At 47.7% G+C, this 14,178-nt stretch overlaps 5 protein-coding genes across 5 annotated transcripts; 2 read left to right on the top strand and 3 right to left on the bottom strand.

Annotated features, from left to right (window-relative positions):
- Nucleotides 1-285: 285 nt before the first annotated feature.
- On the bottom strand, nucleotides 286-2,279 carry LOZ57_002932 (uncharacterized protein; the record flags this gene model as incomplete). The annotated part of the gene is made up of 4 exons (XM_049251987.1): nucleotides 286-1,377; nucleotides 1,432-1,522; nucleotides 1,574-2,021; nucleotides 2,078-2,279. 4 exons carry the CDS (start codon nucleotides 2,277-2,279, stop codon nucleotides 286-288), a joined length of 1,833 nt encoding a protein of 610 aa, XP_049108870.1.
- Nucleotides 2,280-4,425: 2,146 nt separating this feature from the next.
- GOR1 (glyoxylate reductase) lies at nucleotides 4,426-5,867 on the bottom strand (the record flags this gene model as incomplete). Its single annotated transcript, XM_049251986.1, has 5 exons — nucleotides 4,426-4,530; nucleotides 4,591-4,830; nucleotides 4,879-5,288; nucleotides 5,460-5,674; nucleotides 5,818-5,867. The coding sequence occupies 5 exons, from the start codon at nucleotides 5,865-5,867 to the stop codon at nucleotides 4,426-4,428; spliced, it is 1,020 nt and encodes a 339-aa protein (XP_049108869.1).
- Nucleotides 5,868-6,945: 1,078 nt separating this feature from the next.
- On the bottom strand, nucleotides 6,946-9,148 carry cwf19 (Pre-mRNA-splicing factor cwf19; the record flags this gene model as incomplete). Its single annotated transcript, XM_049251985.1, has 2 exons — nucleotides 6,946-7,767; nucleotides 7,829-9,148. 2 exons carry the CDS (start codon nucleotides 9,146-9,148, stop codon nucleotides 6,946-6,948), a joined length of 2,142 nt encoding a protein of 713 aa, XP_049108868.1.
- Nucleotides 9,149-9,400: 252 nt separating this feature from the next.
- Nucleotides 9,401-10,646, top strand: LOZ57_002929 (uncharacterized protein; the record flags this gene model as incomplete). The annotated part of the gene is made up of 2 exons (XM_049251984.1): nucleotides 9,401-9,443; nucleotides 9,520-10,646. The coding sequence occupies 2 exons, from the start codon at nucleotides 9,401-9,403 to the stop codon at nucleotides 10,644-10,646; spliced, it is 1,170 nt and encodes a 389-aa protein (XP_049108867.1).
- Nucleotides 10,647-11,040: 394 nt separating this feature from the next.
- Nucleotides 11,041-13,957, top strand: LOZ57_002928 (uncharacterized protein; the record flags this gene model as incomplete). The annotated part of the gene is made up of 5 exons (XM_049251983.1): nucleotides 11,041-11,046; nucleotides 11,102-11,219; nucleotides 11,293-11,565; nucleotides 12,444-12,524; nucleotides 12,576-13,957. The coding sequence occupies 5 exons, from the start codon at nucleotides 11,041-11,043 to the stop codon at nucleotides 13,955-13,957; spliced, it is 1,860 nt and encodes a 619-aa protein (XP_049108866.1).
- Nucleotides 13,958-14,178: the final 221 nt, after the last annotated feature.

Below are 14,178 nucleotides of genomic sequence, written 5' to 3'. Positions count from 1 at the left end.
CATACACGGTGGATATAAAACAAGAGTCCATCCATCTTACCTAGGGCATAGGTATTATTCTAATCCGCCTAACTAATACTTTATCACATATACCATTTTGTCATATATACCTACATCAGGACATGTGACGTAAGACGGAGAGGAAAGGACCTTTGTAGGGAAGGCCGGAAGGGCTAGTGTTAGAACAGACAGACAATGACTAATGCTGAATGACCTCTAAGGTGGTCACCTTTTTAGTCGAGTTGCTTGGTCGTCTGATAGCTAGCCTATCAGGAAATGTGGTTTTTAGCGCATCTCTATTCTAACATGAACCTCACGAGTATCATGGCTCAACCAATGCTCAACTGCCCTCATGGAATCTACAAATTCTTCTTCCCGACGAACGAACCGTTTAATCGCGCCTTCTTTGACAAATTTGCTGTCTCCTTCGTCGCTACTATCCCATTCATCTTCTTCTGCAGTTCCGGTTTCGACGGGATCCCATTCTTCCGTCTCCCATATCAATCGAAAACCCAGGGGCGGAAGAGAAAAGTGGCGGGCGACGATTGCCTTGATGCGATATATGTCAAATGTTCTGGGTATCTCTTTTTTCAGCTCTACTGGCGTTTGTATAGAACGGATCTTGTCGTTTTCGTCCGCCAGGGTAAATGTACTGTGATCTTTCCTGTAAAAAGTAAATGTCACAAGTTTGGCAGCCAAGGAATTAGGATGAGCGCTGCCATCACTCTCGGTTCTTATGATTTCTGGAGTGCCATATACTTCACATAGGCTCATATATCGAGGGTGTGACAATATTATTTGCTTTTCCTCGCTGGCCGGCAAGGCTGACAATTCTTTCCGGATAAGTGAAAGATAATAGAGCTCCCCGTTAGTTCTATCTTGAGGAGCTATTTTGCTGTAGTTTAATGTTTGCAGATGGGGAAGCCTCGCAAGAGTAAGCATGTACGCTTCATCAATCGTCATAGATCTTTGTGTTTGGCCTGTTATATTTTTCGGAGCGGGTGGCCGTTCATATAAAGGGTTATCAGACACACGAAGGTTTAACAAGCCAGGAAAAAGGAGAGGGAGATTATCAATAGAAGACCAGGAATCAATTAGATTGAAAGATATGTCCAAAGTTGTCAGTGTAGGTGAAAATTGAATAGGAGTATCACCTTTGTTGTCGTAAATTTTGTTAATGTTGTTTCGACGGAGAGAAAGGCGATTCATGTGTGGGAGAGAAGCCAGATGAGAGAGACTTTGTAAGGAGTCAAAGTCGTTCGACTCCAGTGACAACTCCGTGATCGTGTTTGATATCGGTGTAGAAATACATGACAGTTGGTTAGAAGACAGGGACAACTTGCTCAGGTTAGGAACCTGATGCGAAAGCTTAGATATCTGCTACACGTTAGCAAGATACATAGAGATTGGGAAGTGGTCAATCAAACTTACCTCATCCCACGTCAAGAGTGTTCCTTCAAGAAATAATTCGCTTACACCTCGTAGTAAGGTCTCGCTATCGATGCTGGCAAAACGATTTCCACTAATAACGATATTAGCATCTAGTGACAGGATATGAAATAGATAGCCTTACTTCAGCTTCAGGCATCGCAATTCGTCTAGCTGTTCGCATATATCTGCTACTTCCTTCCAGTCTTGTAGTAGGTTACGGCTGAGGTCAAGCTCTATAATTTTTGGACAGGTTTCTTTAATGTTTTGCAGTTCTTCCGAACGTAACGTGTCGCTCTGGTCTTCTACAAGCACGCCTCGAATCCGCATACCATCTAAGATGACGATTTTGAGCTCTTGCAGTGCGGCAAGCTGCTTTCGAATCTTTTCGAATCCGACTTCTTCAACAATTTTTCCGCTTATTTTAATTGGTTGGTCCGCAGCGCTGGCCTTCGAGGCGCCGTGTCCGGATGGAGGGTCAACCACATTCGGGTCAACATACTTCCCATGAAGTGCTTCTAAAAAGCCTCGTGGTTTGTCCACTAGTCTCCCAGGGCGTACAAATGAGCCTGCAGTGGGAGATTTACTCTTGCCTGAGGAACAAATCAGCTTTTGTAGGGAGTGCTGGGCTAGACGAAGGAAGGGCTACATTGAAAATACTTTACTCCGCCATATTCGCCGGAATGCTTTCCCCTCGATGGATCATCCCATTCTACGCCCAGCCAGCTGCCATTTGTCCCTTGCACTTCGCCTACATACCTAACAGTACACAGAGCTTTATCATAGGATAGCCGTGTGTTTGTGCGCATAGCGGGGAAGTCGGTAGAAGACGCCACGAAGGAAGCGTCCATCACGTTGGGCAACAGGGCCGCTCTGTGGTTATTTAGGTATAGGTGTAGGCTAAGTGGTAGAATTAACTGCGTTTTTGCAAGCCAGACGACAGATGATTATAGAAGTTCAGGGCATAAACCCGCATTGGAGCTAACTAGTTAACGAATCGGCACCCCTCGACAGTGTTAAGACTTTTCACCCCGTACGACAGCCACCCGCTCTGCTAAGACCTTATTCCGAGAAATGACTGATACCCATGCATAAAATGCCACAGTGTACTCCGAATTGCACTATAGTCGGAGGGTTGTTGCAAGGCCCCGACAACAAAAATGGTTTAGTACTCCGTAGTTAACTAGTTAGTTAACTAACTAAGTTAATCGCCAACGGCTTGATTTGATTGGCCAGTCCAATGACTCCCCAGTCCATGTTTTAAACACTTTTTTAACGCCCATAACAATCACTACGTGAGTCCATTCAAAAGATACGGTGTGGTGAAGGCATGTCGAAAATGCAGAGCCTTAAGCAACGATAGCTGTGTTGATCTCCACAACATAACGACCCATTCAAATATCAGGAGATATCAGAAGCTGAAAGATATTTGCGAAGTATATCCCGTACCTCTTATGTACAAACTCAGGGCAAGGTTCTGACTTGTTTGTCTTGCTATGCCTACAACCTGTGACTTAGTTATCATTGATATGTGCTCAGAATCTATTTATGGCTATAAAGCTATGTTCCAAGTTCCAACAATGCATTTACAACAAGGATGAACAGACAACTACAATATCCTTCCATGGTTTCTTCTCTATCTAAAATGGATCAAATTACAGATTCGTTTGTTCCCAGGGTTTAAGCTGAACAGAAGGCTTTATTATCAATTATTCCAACTTTGGATGCAAGAAATTATCTCAATATGTAATTTTCAGCTATGACAGTATTTATGCTGTCAGTAGTTAGACTAGATAAAGAGATTTATGATTATACACCTGTTGAGCAAGTTTCTGCTGTGTGATTTGTCACATTTCGCGCTCAGAAAATAGCTTGAAGCAAGAACCGCTTTGGATTGCTTCAGAGAAAAATAATCATGGTATTACAGCAATATTAACACACAACAAACTGCATGGATCAGTCACCACTTTAAAGTGTTGTTCCAGGTGGTCGCTGCTAACTAGATCGATTTTACTTAATATGGTGGAGACATTAAATCAATAAACGATAAGAATCAGAAACCTCTATAAATTGTGGCTCTAAAAATACAGTTATTGATACATGGAGCATTAATAGGGTTACTCTATTAATGGCAGCTGCCCCAAATGGCACGAAAGCAAATGATATAGGCCTTGATAAGATTGTGAAGATGTTGGTAGGAAAAGGAGAAAACCTGGAGATGGGTTTAGTCGATTCGCTTACATTTCTTGAGAACCTGTTTCTATATGGGTGGGCACGACGGTGTCGCAGCTCCTCAGAGTATCTTGTAATTTGGAGGCATTTGTGCCAAATAAATAGTATTTATCGGGTCTGACAAGAGAAATGCAAATGGTCGATGCTGCCGAGAGGTAATGAGGGGAGTCGGAATGTAGGACTGTTAGAAAATTGGATAGTTTCCAATACAATGCTCAAGATGTTCAATGGATATGTCTTTGCAGACCACATACACAAAAAATAATAAAGAGAGACATTGAAGACATAACTTCGGAAGACCCAGAGCCATGATGGTCTACAGCATTCCCAATAAGTGCTGGTTTAGTTCCCTATCTGCACCCATCAAACTCAGTAATAGAAATATACTTTATTCCTTTAATTTGTGACGTTGTGTCTCAGATGATATATGAGACATAAATGCGTGTGGATTGACGCGCAACTTTGTGACTACCCCTATAACTAATTATTAATGATGGAAGCGGGGAGGCAAGGACGAGGTGACGTATTAGCATATGTTGAAATTCAGGTTGCCCTTAGCACGGAAGAGGGTACTGTACGCAATGCGGCAGATTGTTTGGCAATAAAATAAAATAAAATAAAACCGTAAAAACATCCATCGTACAGGTAGGTACATTTTTTCAAAACCGAACTGCTTGTATTAACTTCTGCAAATGATCCTCTAGCCAAAATTCTATCCCTTTAGAAATGAAATGCGGAGAAAGCAAGAGAAGAGAGATTCTCGGCTTAAATTTGGAGCCCAGCTTGCTCAGGAACGGGAGATTTCAAACGACCCGTGTCAAACACGTGTCGGATGTTCCCGATAGCCCATTCTTCCATTGCTGTTTGTGTCTGCCAAAAAACGCGGGATTAGATATTAAGCTTCTCCGAGAGGCCCGGGGAATAACTTACTTCCACTGTCCAAGTGCCCATGTGTGGGACCAGCATGACATTGGGGTTGCGTAGGAGCCCGGGGTGCACTTCCGGCTCCGCTTCGAAAACGTCAAGCCCTGCCGAGAATACCTTGCCAGTGTCGAGTGCTTGAACTAGCGCTTCTTCGTCCATGACAGCACCACGCGCAGTATTGATAACGACGACGCCATCCTTCATTTTCGCAAACTCGGCCGTGCTGATGATATGGCGAGTGTTGTTCTAGCGTGGTTAGTAATTGCTGAAGGAGGGAGGAGGAAAAAAACTTACATTCAAGGGCAAGTTCAGGCTCAATACGTCACTCTGTGAGAGTAGTTCGTCGAATGTAACATATTGGGCGCCATCAGCAAGCTCCTCGGTCAGCTGTCTACGGTTATGATAGATAACATTCATCCCGAACACTTCTGCCTTTCTCTTTAGATTTCGTCCAATGCCGCCCATACCAAGGATGCCCAGCGTTTTGCCCTGTGGGTCATGGCCCAAGACTGGGAGCGGCTTGCCTTTCCATTTTCCCTCTCGCAAGGCTTGCATACCTGTGTTGAAATTTCGTAGTGCGCCGATGATTAGAAACATGTTCACATCAGCGGTGGCGTCATCCACGGCGGTCGGAACGTTCGATACCATGAGCGGGGGCGACCGCGCACTGCATGCTTGAACGTTGACCTGGTCATATCCCGAGCCTAGGGGTATAATGTTGAGTGCTCTGGCCATAAAATGAGGGTAACGACCAACATCCAAAAATAGGACAGTCAGGCGGAAAAGGGATCGAGAAAGCACACAAAAGGCATTTCCATATGATTGTAACATTAAAAATGCAAAAAAAAAAAACGAAAATGCTCATTATGACCTACCACAGTGCGCAAGAAATCTCATGGACTTTGGAAGTGCATTTACCAAGGCATCGTCGATTATGCCTGTAATGCTCACGGACTCAAATGTTCGATATGCCACTACAACTCCATCGAGGCGGCCACTGCGACACTCCTCAACGAAGTCCTGTCGATTCGTGGATTGAGGCTCTATCAGATCTGCGACATCCGAGAGCGCATTCCACGCATTATGCGCACTGCGATGGCCGTAACGTCAGTCAAAAATAAAATCCGACATGGGTAGCAGCATAACGGGGACAGGCATCAGGTGTCACATAAAAGACAAGCTCTGCTATTTGCCATTTGAATGTTTAACTGTGCCAGCATGAAAGGGACGTACTGTTCGATTTTGCCTAGCAGTAGGACTTTTGGCCGCCAGTTGGATCCCATTGTCTGGTGAGCACAAGCAAAATGTTTTCAGCGCAATATTGTCTACAGCTCCAGAGGCGAACTGGCGTCTATTTGCATATGCCGGGTAAAACGGCTTTTAGATAGTCAGATCAAGCCAGCCGGCTATGTGTGTCTTTTCAACGCTCGGTAAAGATATCGACGAGTCACTTAATATATCCCTGTAGTATAGCTCAGACGACAAGATATTCAACCTGGAAAGCGGAAAATTGCCGACTATTATTAATAACTAGCTGCTGGCCACGGGCTTCTAAGCTTTTTTAAGTATCCGGAGAGCAGGTCCGGCCAGAAGGGATAAGGTGTCTGGTCAACCAGCTAGTCGTCCTTTGGAGTCTCAGCATCCCGCACGCGATGGGGCGAATATCCAACTCGCCCGAACTCTAACCCGGCCGACCCGTCTTGGGCTCTGGCACCGCATTGCGACCGGCCCAGGACGAGGGCGGTGGTAATGGGGTCGAGCCTGGTCGCATTGTGCATGATTGACAGAGGATGGAGATCCACGAGACAGGCAAAAGGTGCGCCTAGCTCAGCTGCTCTGCTGCGCCATCTGGGTTCCGCCTAACTTCGGTCGGGACGGGCATCCCGTTGGCCTCGAATGAAATCCTGCCCATGGAAAAGCGCACAAACTCAAGTGATGATAGGCTGTTTAGGAGCGTTGCGTGTCCGGCCCGCCCGGCTCTCCCTGTGGCTGGAAACGACGCCTACTAGCTACGCGTGAATGTATATATACATACATCAGCTGGCACGACGCTGGCGAGCTCGAGAGCCAACGCTGTAACCACCTGTTGCTGTGGTACGATGCCTTGCTTTTTTCTCGCTATCCAGCTTGTGTAAACCCGACGATGCTGTTGATATGCAAGCCCAGGCTTCGTCTGAACCAAATAACCCTAGTCCGCGCCCGACAGGCACAGCCGATATTCACGTAAAAGCTGACAAGTAGCATTTATTTACCTTTGCTGTCCTGCAGCCCTTGATTCGACGATTGGCCAATCTCATGTCTCACAGGCAATGGCCCATCTCCCCCGAAATTCAATTCACGGATCGATCAGCCGAGCACTCCTCATCCTTCGGCTAAAATTCTTGTCCAGTCGAATTTGCGCCAGCGTTTTTTGAAGCCCTCCACTCTGCGATCTCCACCTTTCTGCCATTTACCCTGCCGTTTGATGACATCTGGTTCTAAATCAAGCATCCCGCCAATGATTTCGCGCGCGAACAAATCTCCACGTGGCCAGCGATTGCTGTCCTCGACAATGTGGCCCAATCCGCCGTCAAGCCCGAACCAGACATGGAAATAAGGCATTTCCTTCGCTAAAGTCCGCCGGAAAGCCATTTTCCCAAGGCCCTGCCGAGACTTAGCCAGAGTATCGATCACTTTTTTGTGCTGGGTCCACTCCTCGTCTGACGAAAGAATCGCCTCTTTGAAAAATGCAGGGGCTGTTTCCCCTAGGCTGTATGGTAGCGGCACTACCTCCATGGCAGCGTGACGCTTCTGGTGCGGTCGGGCAGCGTTCTCATAGAAAATGACGTCTCGCCCTTGGTCGTGGTACATTCTGGTCAGAGCCTTCATAAAATTTCGGATTTCTTCCCATTCGTCATCGTCGCATTCCAAGAGATTGGTTCGATGTTGGATCGGAACGATGCATGTCGCTCCTTCGCTCAGCTCCGGCTCGGTAGGGAGTGTGAGATATGTTCTAGTACCCAATGACACCACAGGTGCGATCGGTGGTGTCTCTGTGTCTTCGCGATAGCAAAGGGGGCAATTGTCCAGGATGCGATTCATTTTCTGAAAGTCATTGATCGCCGTATTTCGAAGGTTCAACTCGGATTGTTGGACACGCTTCGCGAGTTTCGCCGCGTTCTCATCCATGTATTCAAGGTCATTCTGCGAAAAACAAGCCATCAGCACCGATACAAGGTAAGCATCGATGTATGTATGCACTTACATCAAACTTAGCATCCTTCGCAATTCTTTCAGCAAATCGCATGCCTTCGCCTCCGGCTTGACCCCTGGTCCTACGTTCCTCCCGAACCATATCTTCAATACTCATATCCTCATTTGCTTCCACGAGACCCCTCTCTCTTCCTCGTTTATTTTCCACGGGCTTCACCTCAGGCCTCTGGCCACCAGCAAGCATCCGATTATCCATCACCCCAAGAACGACAACGTCGGATTCTTTTGTATTCGCAGCCAAGGCAACCGCAGCACTGTACTGTTGCTCTAATTCATTGGCATTAGAAGCTCCTCGTAGCTTAGCCTTCATCATCTGAGCTTTAAGTCGATTTAACGCCGTAGAATCTAGAGGTTTCTGTTGCTGAGAGGGAGGATTGACGTCGGTGGGGTCAGCAAGGGTAGAGCTCTCGATATCTTCGGCGTGCGAAGCCGCATCTCCTTCTCGCCTTATGCCCACTTTCAATTTCCGTTCTTCATACAACTCTCCTGACGGTTTGATCTTTCCGACATAGTCTTGCCCATACCGTCCTCTCCGGTCAAGTTCAACCTCTTCCTCTCGAGCATCATCGAATGAGCGCAAGTCACCAAACCTTTCAATGGCAACATCCTCAACCGTCCGTCCACTTTCCCTCGCTTGTCTATACACTGCTTTCAACTTTGTCATTCGCCATTGTGAACCCAAGTCCCCAAATGTGTAGTCAACCTCATGCTCTGCTGGTTTCTCAAGAACAGCAGGCTCAACGTCATGGTCTCTGATATCGTGTAAATGCCTATTCACCTCCTTCTCGTGCAGCTTGTGCTCAAAATCGGCCTGTAACATCTTTGGTTTTGGAGATGGCGGTTTCTGAGCCCTTCGGTGAATGTAGTCCACTTCAAGCGCAGAGGGCGCCTCCATCCAAGCATCGCGTTGCACTTTGGAGGGCTCTTCCTGGGCTACTGGAGCTGTAATGTTGTCTTCTTTAACCTGAGACTCATGCCTATGTCTTCGTTTGTGGCTTCGCCCGTCTCCATTACTAGAAGAATGGTGTCGCGACCGTTTATGTCGATGCGCGCGTTCATCGTCAGAGTGGATATCGTGCTTTGAGGCGTGATGATGACGAGGGTTATCGCGATGGTGTTTAGAATGTTCTCTATCTCTATCTCGGTCTCGGTCTTTATCCCTATCCCCTTCTCTGTGCTTTTCACTGTGTCTGTCTCGATGTCGCTCGCGATCGCGATCTCGATGTCGGCGTTCTTTGTGTCTCTCACGCTCCTCCTTTTCCCTTTCTCGTTGACTCTCTGCCAATTCTCGCTCAAAATCTTCCAATGCCATGCTGGGGTGCTTCTGCGAATTTATTTTGGGATCAAGGAGTTCAGCAACTCGAGAAGCTCGAAAGAACGGCGAGCATGGATGACGTCTCAAGCTTCAAAACTCAAATTTCTTTCTCTCTTCCCCTCAACTAAATATTCGAGCATCCTCTACTTCACGCAACCCACACGGAGTATTGGTATTAGGGCTGGTTAGAGCCAACTATATATTAAGCGCTTCTTAATATTATCACACTTGTGATTCGAATTTTCAAAAATGGCAAAGCCACCGGTTGCGGTTGTCTGCGTCGGTATGGCAGGTGTGTACTATACTTCCCCGACCATATTTTACCTCTCGCTCTTCTGGCCATATTCTTAATATGAATGTTTATATAGGCTCTGGTAAAACCACCTTCATGCAGCGCATTAACTCCCATCTTTACTCTAAACACCAGCCGCCTTATGTCCTGAACCTCGACCCCGCAGTCCACTCAGTCCCTTTCGAAAGTAACATTGATATTCGGGATTCCATAAACTACAAAGAAGTCATGAAACAGTACAATCTGGGGCCTAATGGAGGCATTCTAACGTCCCTTAACCTTTTCGCTACCAAGGTTGATCAAATACTCTCAATTCTCGAAAAGCGCACACTCGCGGATCCTGCCCAGAACCCGTCGGCCAAACGATTCGAACATATCCTCGTTGACACGCCTGGGCAGATAGAAGTATTTGTATGGAGTGCATCAGGAAGCATCTTACTCGAGTCTTTGGCCTCTTCATTTCCAACTGTCATAGCCTATGTGATAGATACGCCAAGGACCTGCTCAACCAGCACTTTCATGAGCAATATGTTATATGCATGCAGTATACTTTACAAAACGAAGCTTCCAATGATTCTGGTTTTCAATAAGACGGATGTCAAGGATGCAGAATTTGCGAAGGAATGGATGTCTGACTTCGAGGTATTTCAAGCGGCACTGCGCGAAGAAGAGGAAGGGGGAGCATTTGGTGGAGCTGAAGGCGGAGCGGGGGGTATGGGCAGTGGAAGTGGTTACATGGGGTCTTATCTAAATAGCATGAGTCTGATGCTGGAAGAGTTCTACCGGCACCTTAGCGTGGTGGGCGTGAGCTCGATGACTGGTCAAGGCATTGACGAGTTTTTCGACGCAGTTGAGGAAAAGAGAAAAGAGTTTGAGCGGGACTACAGACCCGAGTTGGAGAAGAAGAGATCTGAACGAGAGAAAGAAAAGGAGACTCGAAGGGATGTTGAGCTTGGAAAGTTACTCAAGGACATGAACATTACTACGGGGAAAAAAACCAGCGACCCTCAGACAGTATCTGACATTGAGGAAGAAGACAACGATGACGACACAGATGAAGATGCTGACGAGGAGCCAGCGTCTGGCAAACGAGATGACGCCGGGTTGTCCCAGAGGTACAAGGCCGCCCTGGAGTCCTCAGAAACACCAGGAGGCGAGCGGGACGAGAGTTTTACCAGATATATACGGTCTGGCAATGTATAATGGGCGCACCTTTGGCAGCCAGTTTACGAAGGGCATTCATCCTCGTAGGATTGTATGGCTTTACTTAGGATCATTATGAAGAAATTGGCGTTAGGCGTCGCAAAATCAGCGACGGCGGATTCCGCATTGGAGGTCAACTCACTGTACATACATAAACTAGGAGAGAGACAGACTGGAGAGTCAACCAAGAAACGATTTATTCCATTAACTGCGTAAGAATACATTGATTCAGCTTCATTGTGGGGCGCGGTCAGATCATCGCAATGAAGGAAATGACATCATCTGCCACCAAGACGCGACAACTCCAAAGCTTCCAGAAACAAACAAGTGACAACAACTCTTGTTGACGGAGATTCAAACCGCCTTCGTTGCAGTATACCCTTTTCGATCAACAATGGATGTGAGTAGCCTCTCTACCTTGTTCGCATATAATAAGGCTAAGGCTGCCTGCACAGGTCTTCTACATGTACACGTATGGCACAGGAGCCTGGCTGTCCTTGCAAGCCTTGCCGCTTATTGCGTCGCCAAAAATGATTGTTGCTATACTACTTGACAAGCCGCGCGAGCCGTCGGGTAAGTCACTTCTTTTTGGTAGCTGATACGCAAAACGCACGACAGCCGGTACTCACTAAATTATGCTACCCAGAGCTTGAGATCTACTTTGCGCGCTCATTTGGCTTCGCTCTCATTACACTCGCTATCCTGTCCATCGTCTTAACAGGGACCATCCCTCTAACGTCAAGTTACTCGATTTCCGCAGATGAATCTGACCCCAAAGCCCCATACGCTGTACCGACGCTCCTAGTCACGTCAATATTCCATGCTATAGCGGCATTCTATGCTTACACGTTCGTTGTTTGGGGCGGCGGAGTGGCATTTATGATTGCAATAGCGGCTTATGGCGGGCTTTCGGCAATTGGTATGTGGTGTTTGCTGTTTGCGAGTACGCAGGGTCGCATTAGCAGGCGGACCGGGGCAGATAAGAGAACGAGCGGATTTCCGTTTGATAACTCGACGGCGGATAAAAAGAGAAAAGAAAAAAAGAGGATGTGAAGAGTGGTATCGCTCTCGAACATTCTAGGCTTGATTCGAGGGCGGATGGTTTAATCGGTCGACTAAGCTGGTAGGAGGCAGATTTGGACATATGTACTCCGTGCCTACCTACAAATTGCATACATACATACCTGCAGCAAGGGTCAGAGGGACAGATACAGGGGACAATGCAACCAGGAAACTTCTGAGTGGGGAGTGAGTGTGTCAGATGGTTTCGGTTGTTTGTCTATATTGTTTGAGAGGTCAATGCAAGAGGTAGCAGTGAAACCATAAAACCAAACGTGTGATCGATCTCCTGAGCCGATTGTGCCGCCACGAAGGAATGCGCGGAGGGCGAAGCTTCAAGGGCTGTCGGCCAATATCAGCGCCGATGCTGGGCATCGACTAGGGTCACAGTTGCAATCGCAATGCCCTACTGTCACCCATCCCCGTCCAGACAATAGCGTAGGCTCGCAGATGGAGAAGACGATCCCGCGGCTCGCATCGGCGGCGTGTCTGTTACCACACCATCGGACGGCGGGCACACGCCACCGGCGGTTTGCATGGCCGTCGCGATCTGCGGTTAAGGTTCGCGATGCGCCGCAAGGAGCGGTCACGTGCCGCACCTGGTCCAGCTTTCTCCCGCCGGGCTCGTCCTTTCCAGAGTTGAGAAGATCTGTCTTGAAAGCATCGGGGCCGGAGTATTCCATGTTGCTGCGCTCTCAGCTGATTTCAGACACCCTCCCCGACAGATCGTTCTTGTAGCCTGTATTGGGATGTCCGTCAACTTCGACCTGGAGGAGCGGGAGGGCGCCCCGATCGAGATGCTGCCTGCTGAAATTCTCGGTGCGTATCAGCCGCTATAGTCTTCTCTTCGGTGCTAACCAAAGCCCCCAGACCAGATAATGTCATATCTGGTTGTAGACATCCCGCCAGATGGGTGCACGCCGCGGAATACCGATTTGGTCTCGTGCCTTCTGACTTCCCGTGCACTTCATTCTGCTACATTGAGTGTCCTATACCGAACCATCACCATCCACCACTCAAACATCTTTGCCAAGGCACTGACTCAGATCAGGCAGTACCCGTACCTTGGGACATTTGTTAGGCGGCTCGATTTCTCCCCCTTTACCTCCATTTGGTCGGGCCGCAGCCAGTGGATGATAAGCCAGATCCAGAACCTGACCTCAACCACTTTGTTGGCGTGCTTGGATTTGTTGCCCATTCTTCAGGAGCTGCTGTTGCAGGAGCACGTGGAAAATGACCTGAATGCCGACGTTCTTAAGAAGGTCATGTCCGGCATGCCTAGCCTACGTGCCGTTGATTTCTGTGGCTGCTCCTCTTATACTTTTTCTTCGGGTTTCGTGGAGGCAGTCACCGAAGATCCTGATTTTCCTACACAGCTCCCAAACCTACGGCGAGTTTCTCTCCACAAATGCGCCAGTCTTCCCGATGCTGCATTTCGGTCTCTGTTTCCTCGCCTCGTCAATTTGACGCATCTTGACGTTGCTGATACGCAAATAACCAACAGTACGTTGCTCTTGATTCCGGAAAGTGCCCGGATTACGCACTTGAATTTGTCGCTCTGCACGCGGCTGAGGGGGGCCGGAGTTGTTGCTTTTCTGAATAGCCATCCGGCAGTAACCGATACACTTGTGTACTTGAATCTCATGTCTGATGTTTCCACCCACGGGCTTCTTGAGGAAGAGGACGTAGTAAATCTCTTACCTCACCTCACCCCAACATTGCGATCTCTTAATCTCGGGGGAGCGAGAATCACGTCTGCCCACATGCCCATGCTTCTTCAACTGTCCAAACATCTTGAAGAGCTTGGTCTTGATTCGGCGAAGATCACCATCAACGATATCAATTCATTCTTTATTCGCCAGCCTGCATCTAGCAGAAACGAGAGCAACAGTGAATGGGTTCATCCCAAATTGCGCTATCTGGACCTTACACGAAACCCGCATATTACTACAGCGACGCTCCTTAACACGAGGCTATGCGTGCTTGCCACGGAACAAAGTTTTCCGTTGCATGTAATTGAGTTGACAGAGAGGGTCGTATCTCCCCTACGCGGTCGACCCTCGTCTAACGGCTGGACTGTTAGCAAACCAGGAAGGCGAACTTGGTATGTTCGACAACCACCGCTGGGACTACCGCGCCCCAGCACGCGACGGTGGTGGAAATTAGGTGTGACCTGGTGGGGAATGAGGAAAATCCCCGTATGCGATGGTACTGTTAGCGGCCTGCATGCTTATTACTCGTTCAATCAGTGATACCTACCCAACTTGAAGAACTTTTTTTCGGCATACCCTCATTGCGATTTCTGATTCCCCAACAGGCTTTACAGGAAAACGTCAACCACAACCGAGAAACTCTACTCTGGTAGGAGGGTTTTCTTCCGACATTTCAATTCTTACGATGTCATTGATTATGCATTGTATTTTTATGTGTCTATTTAGCCAGCGCTGTTCCTAGCATTGTATGGTATGTACTT

This window comes from Ophidiomyces ophidiicola (genome assembly GCF_022830035.1).
Source record: "Ophidiomyces ophidiicola strain CBS 122913 chromosome Unknown scaffold_9, whole genome shotgun sequence".
NCBI lineage: Eukaryota > Fungi > Ascomycota > Eurotiomycetes > Onygenales > Onygenaceae > Ophidiomyces > Ophidiomyces ophidiicola.
The sequence above is the reverse complement of the archived record's forward strand: the minus strand, read 5'-3'. Positions and strand labels throughout refer to the sequence as shown.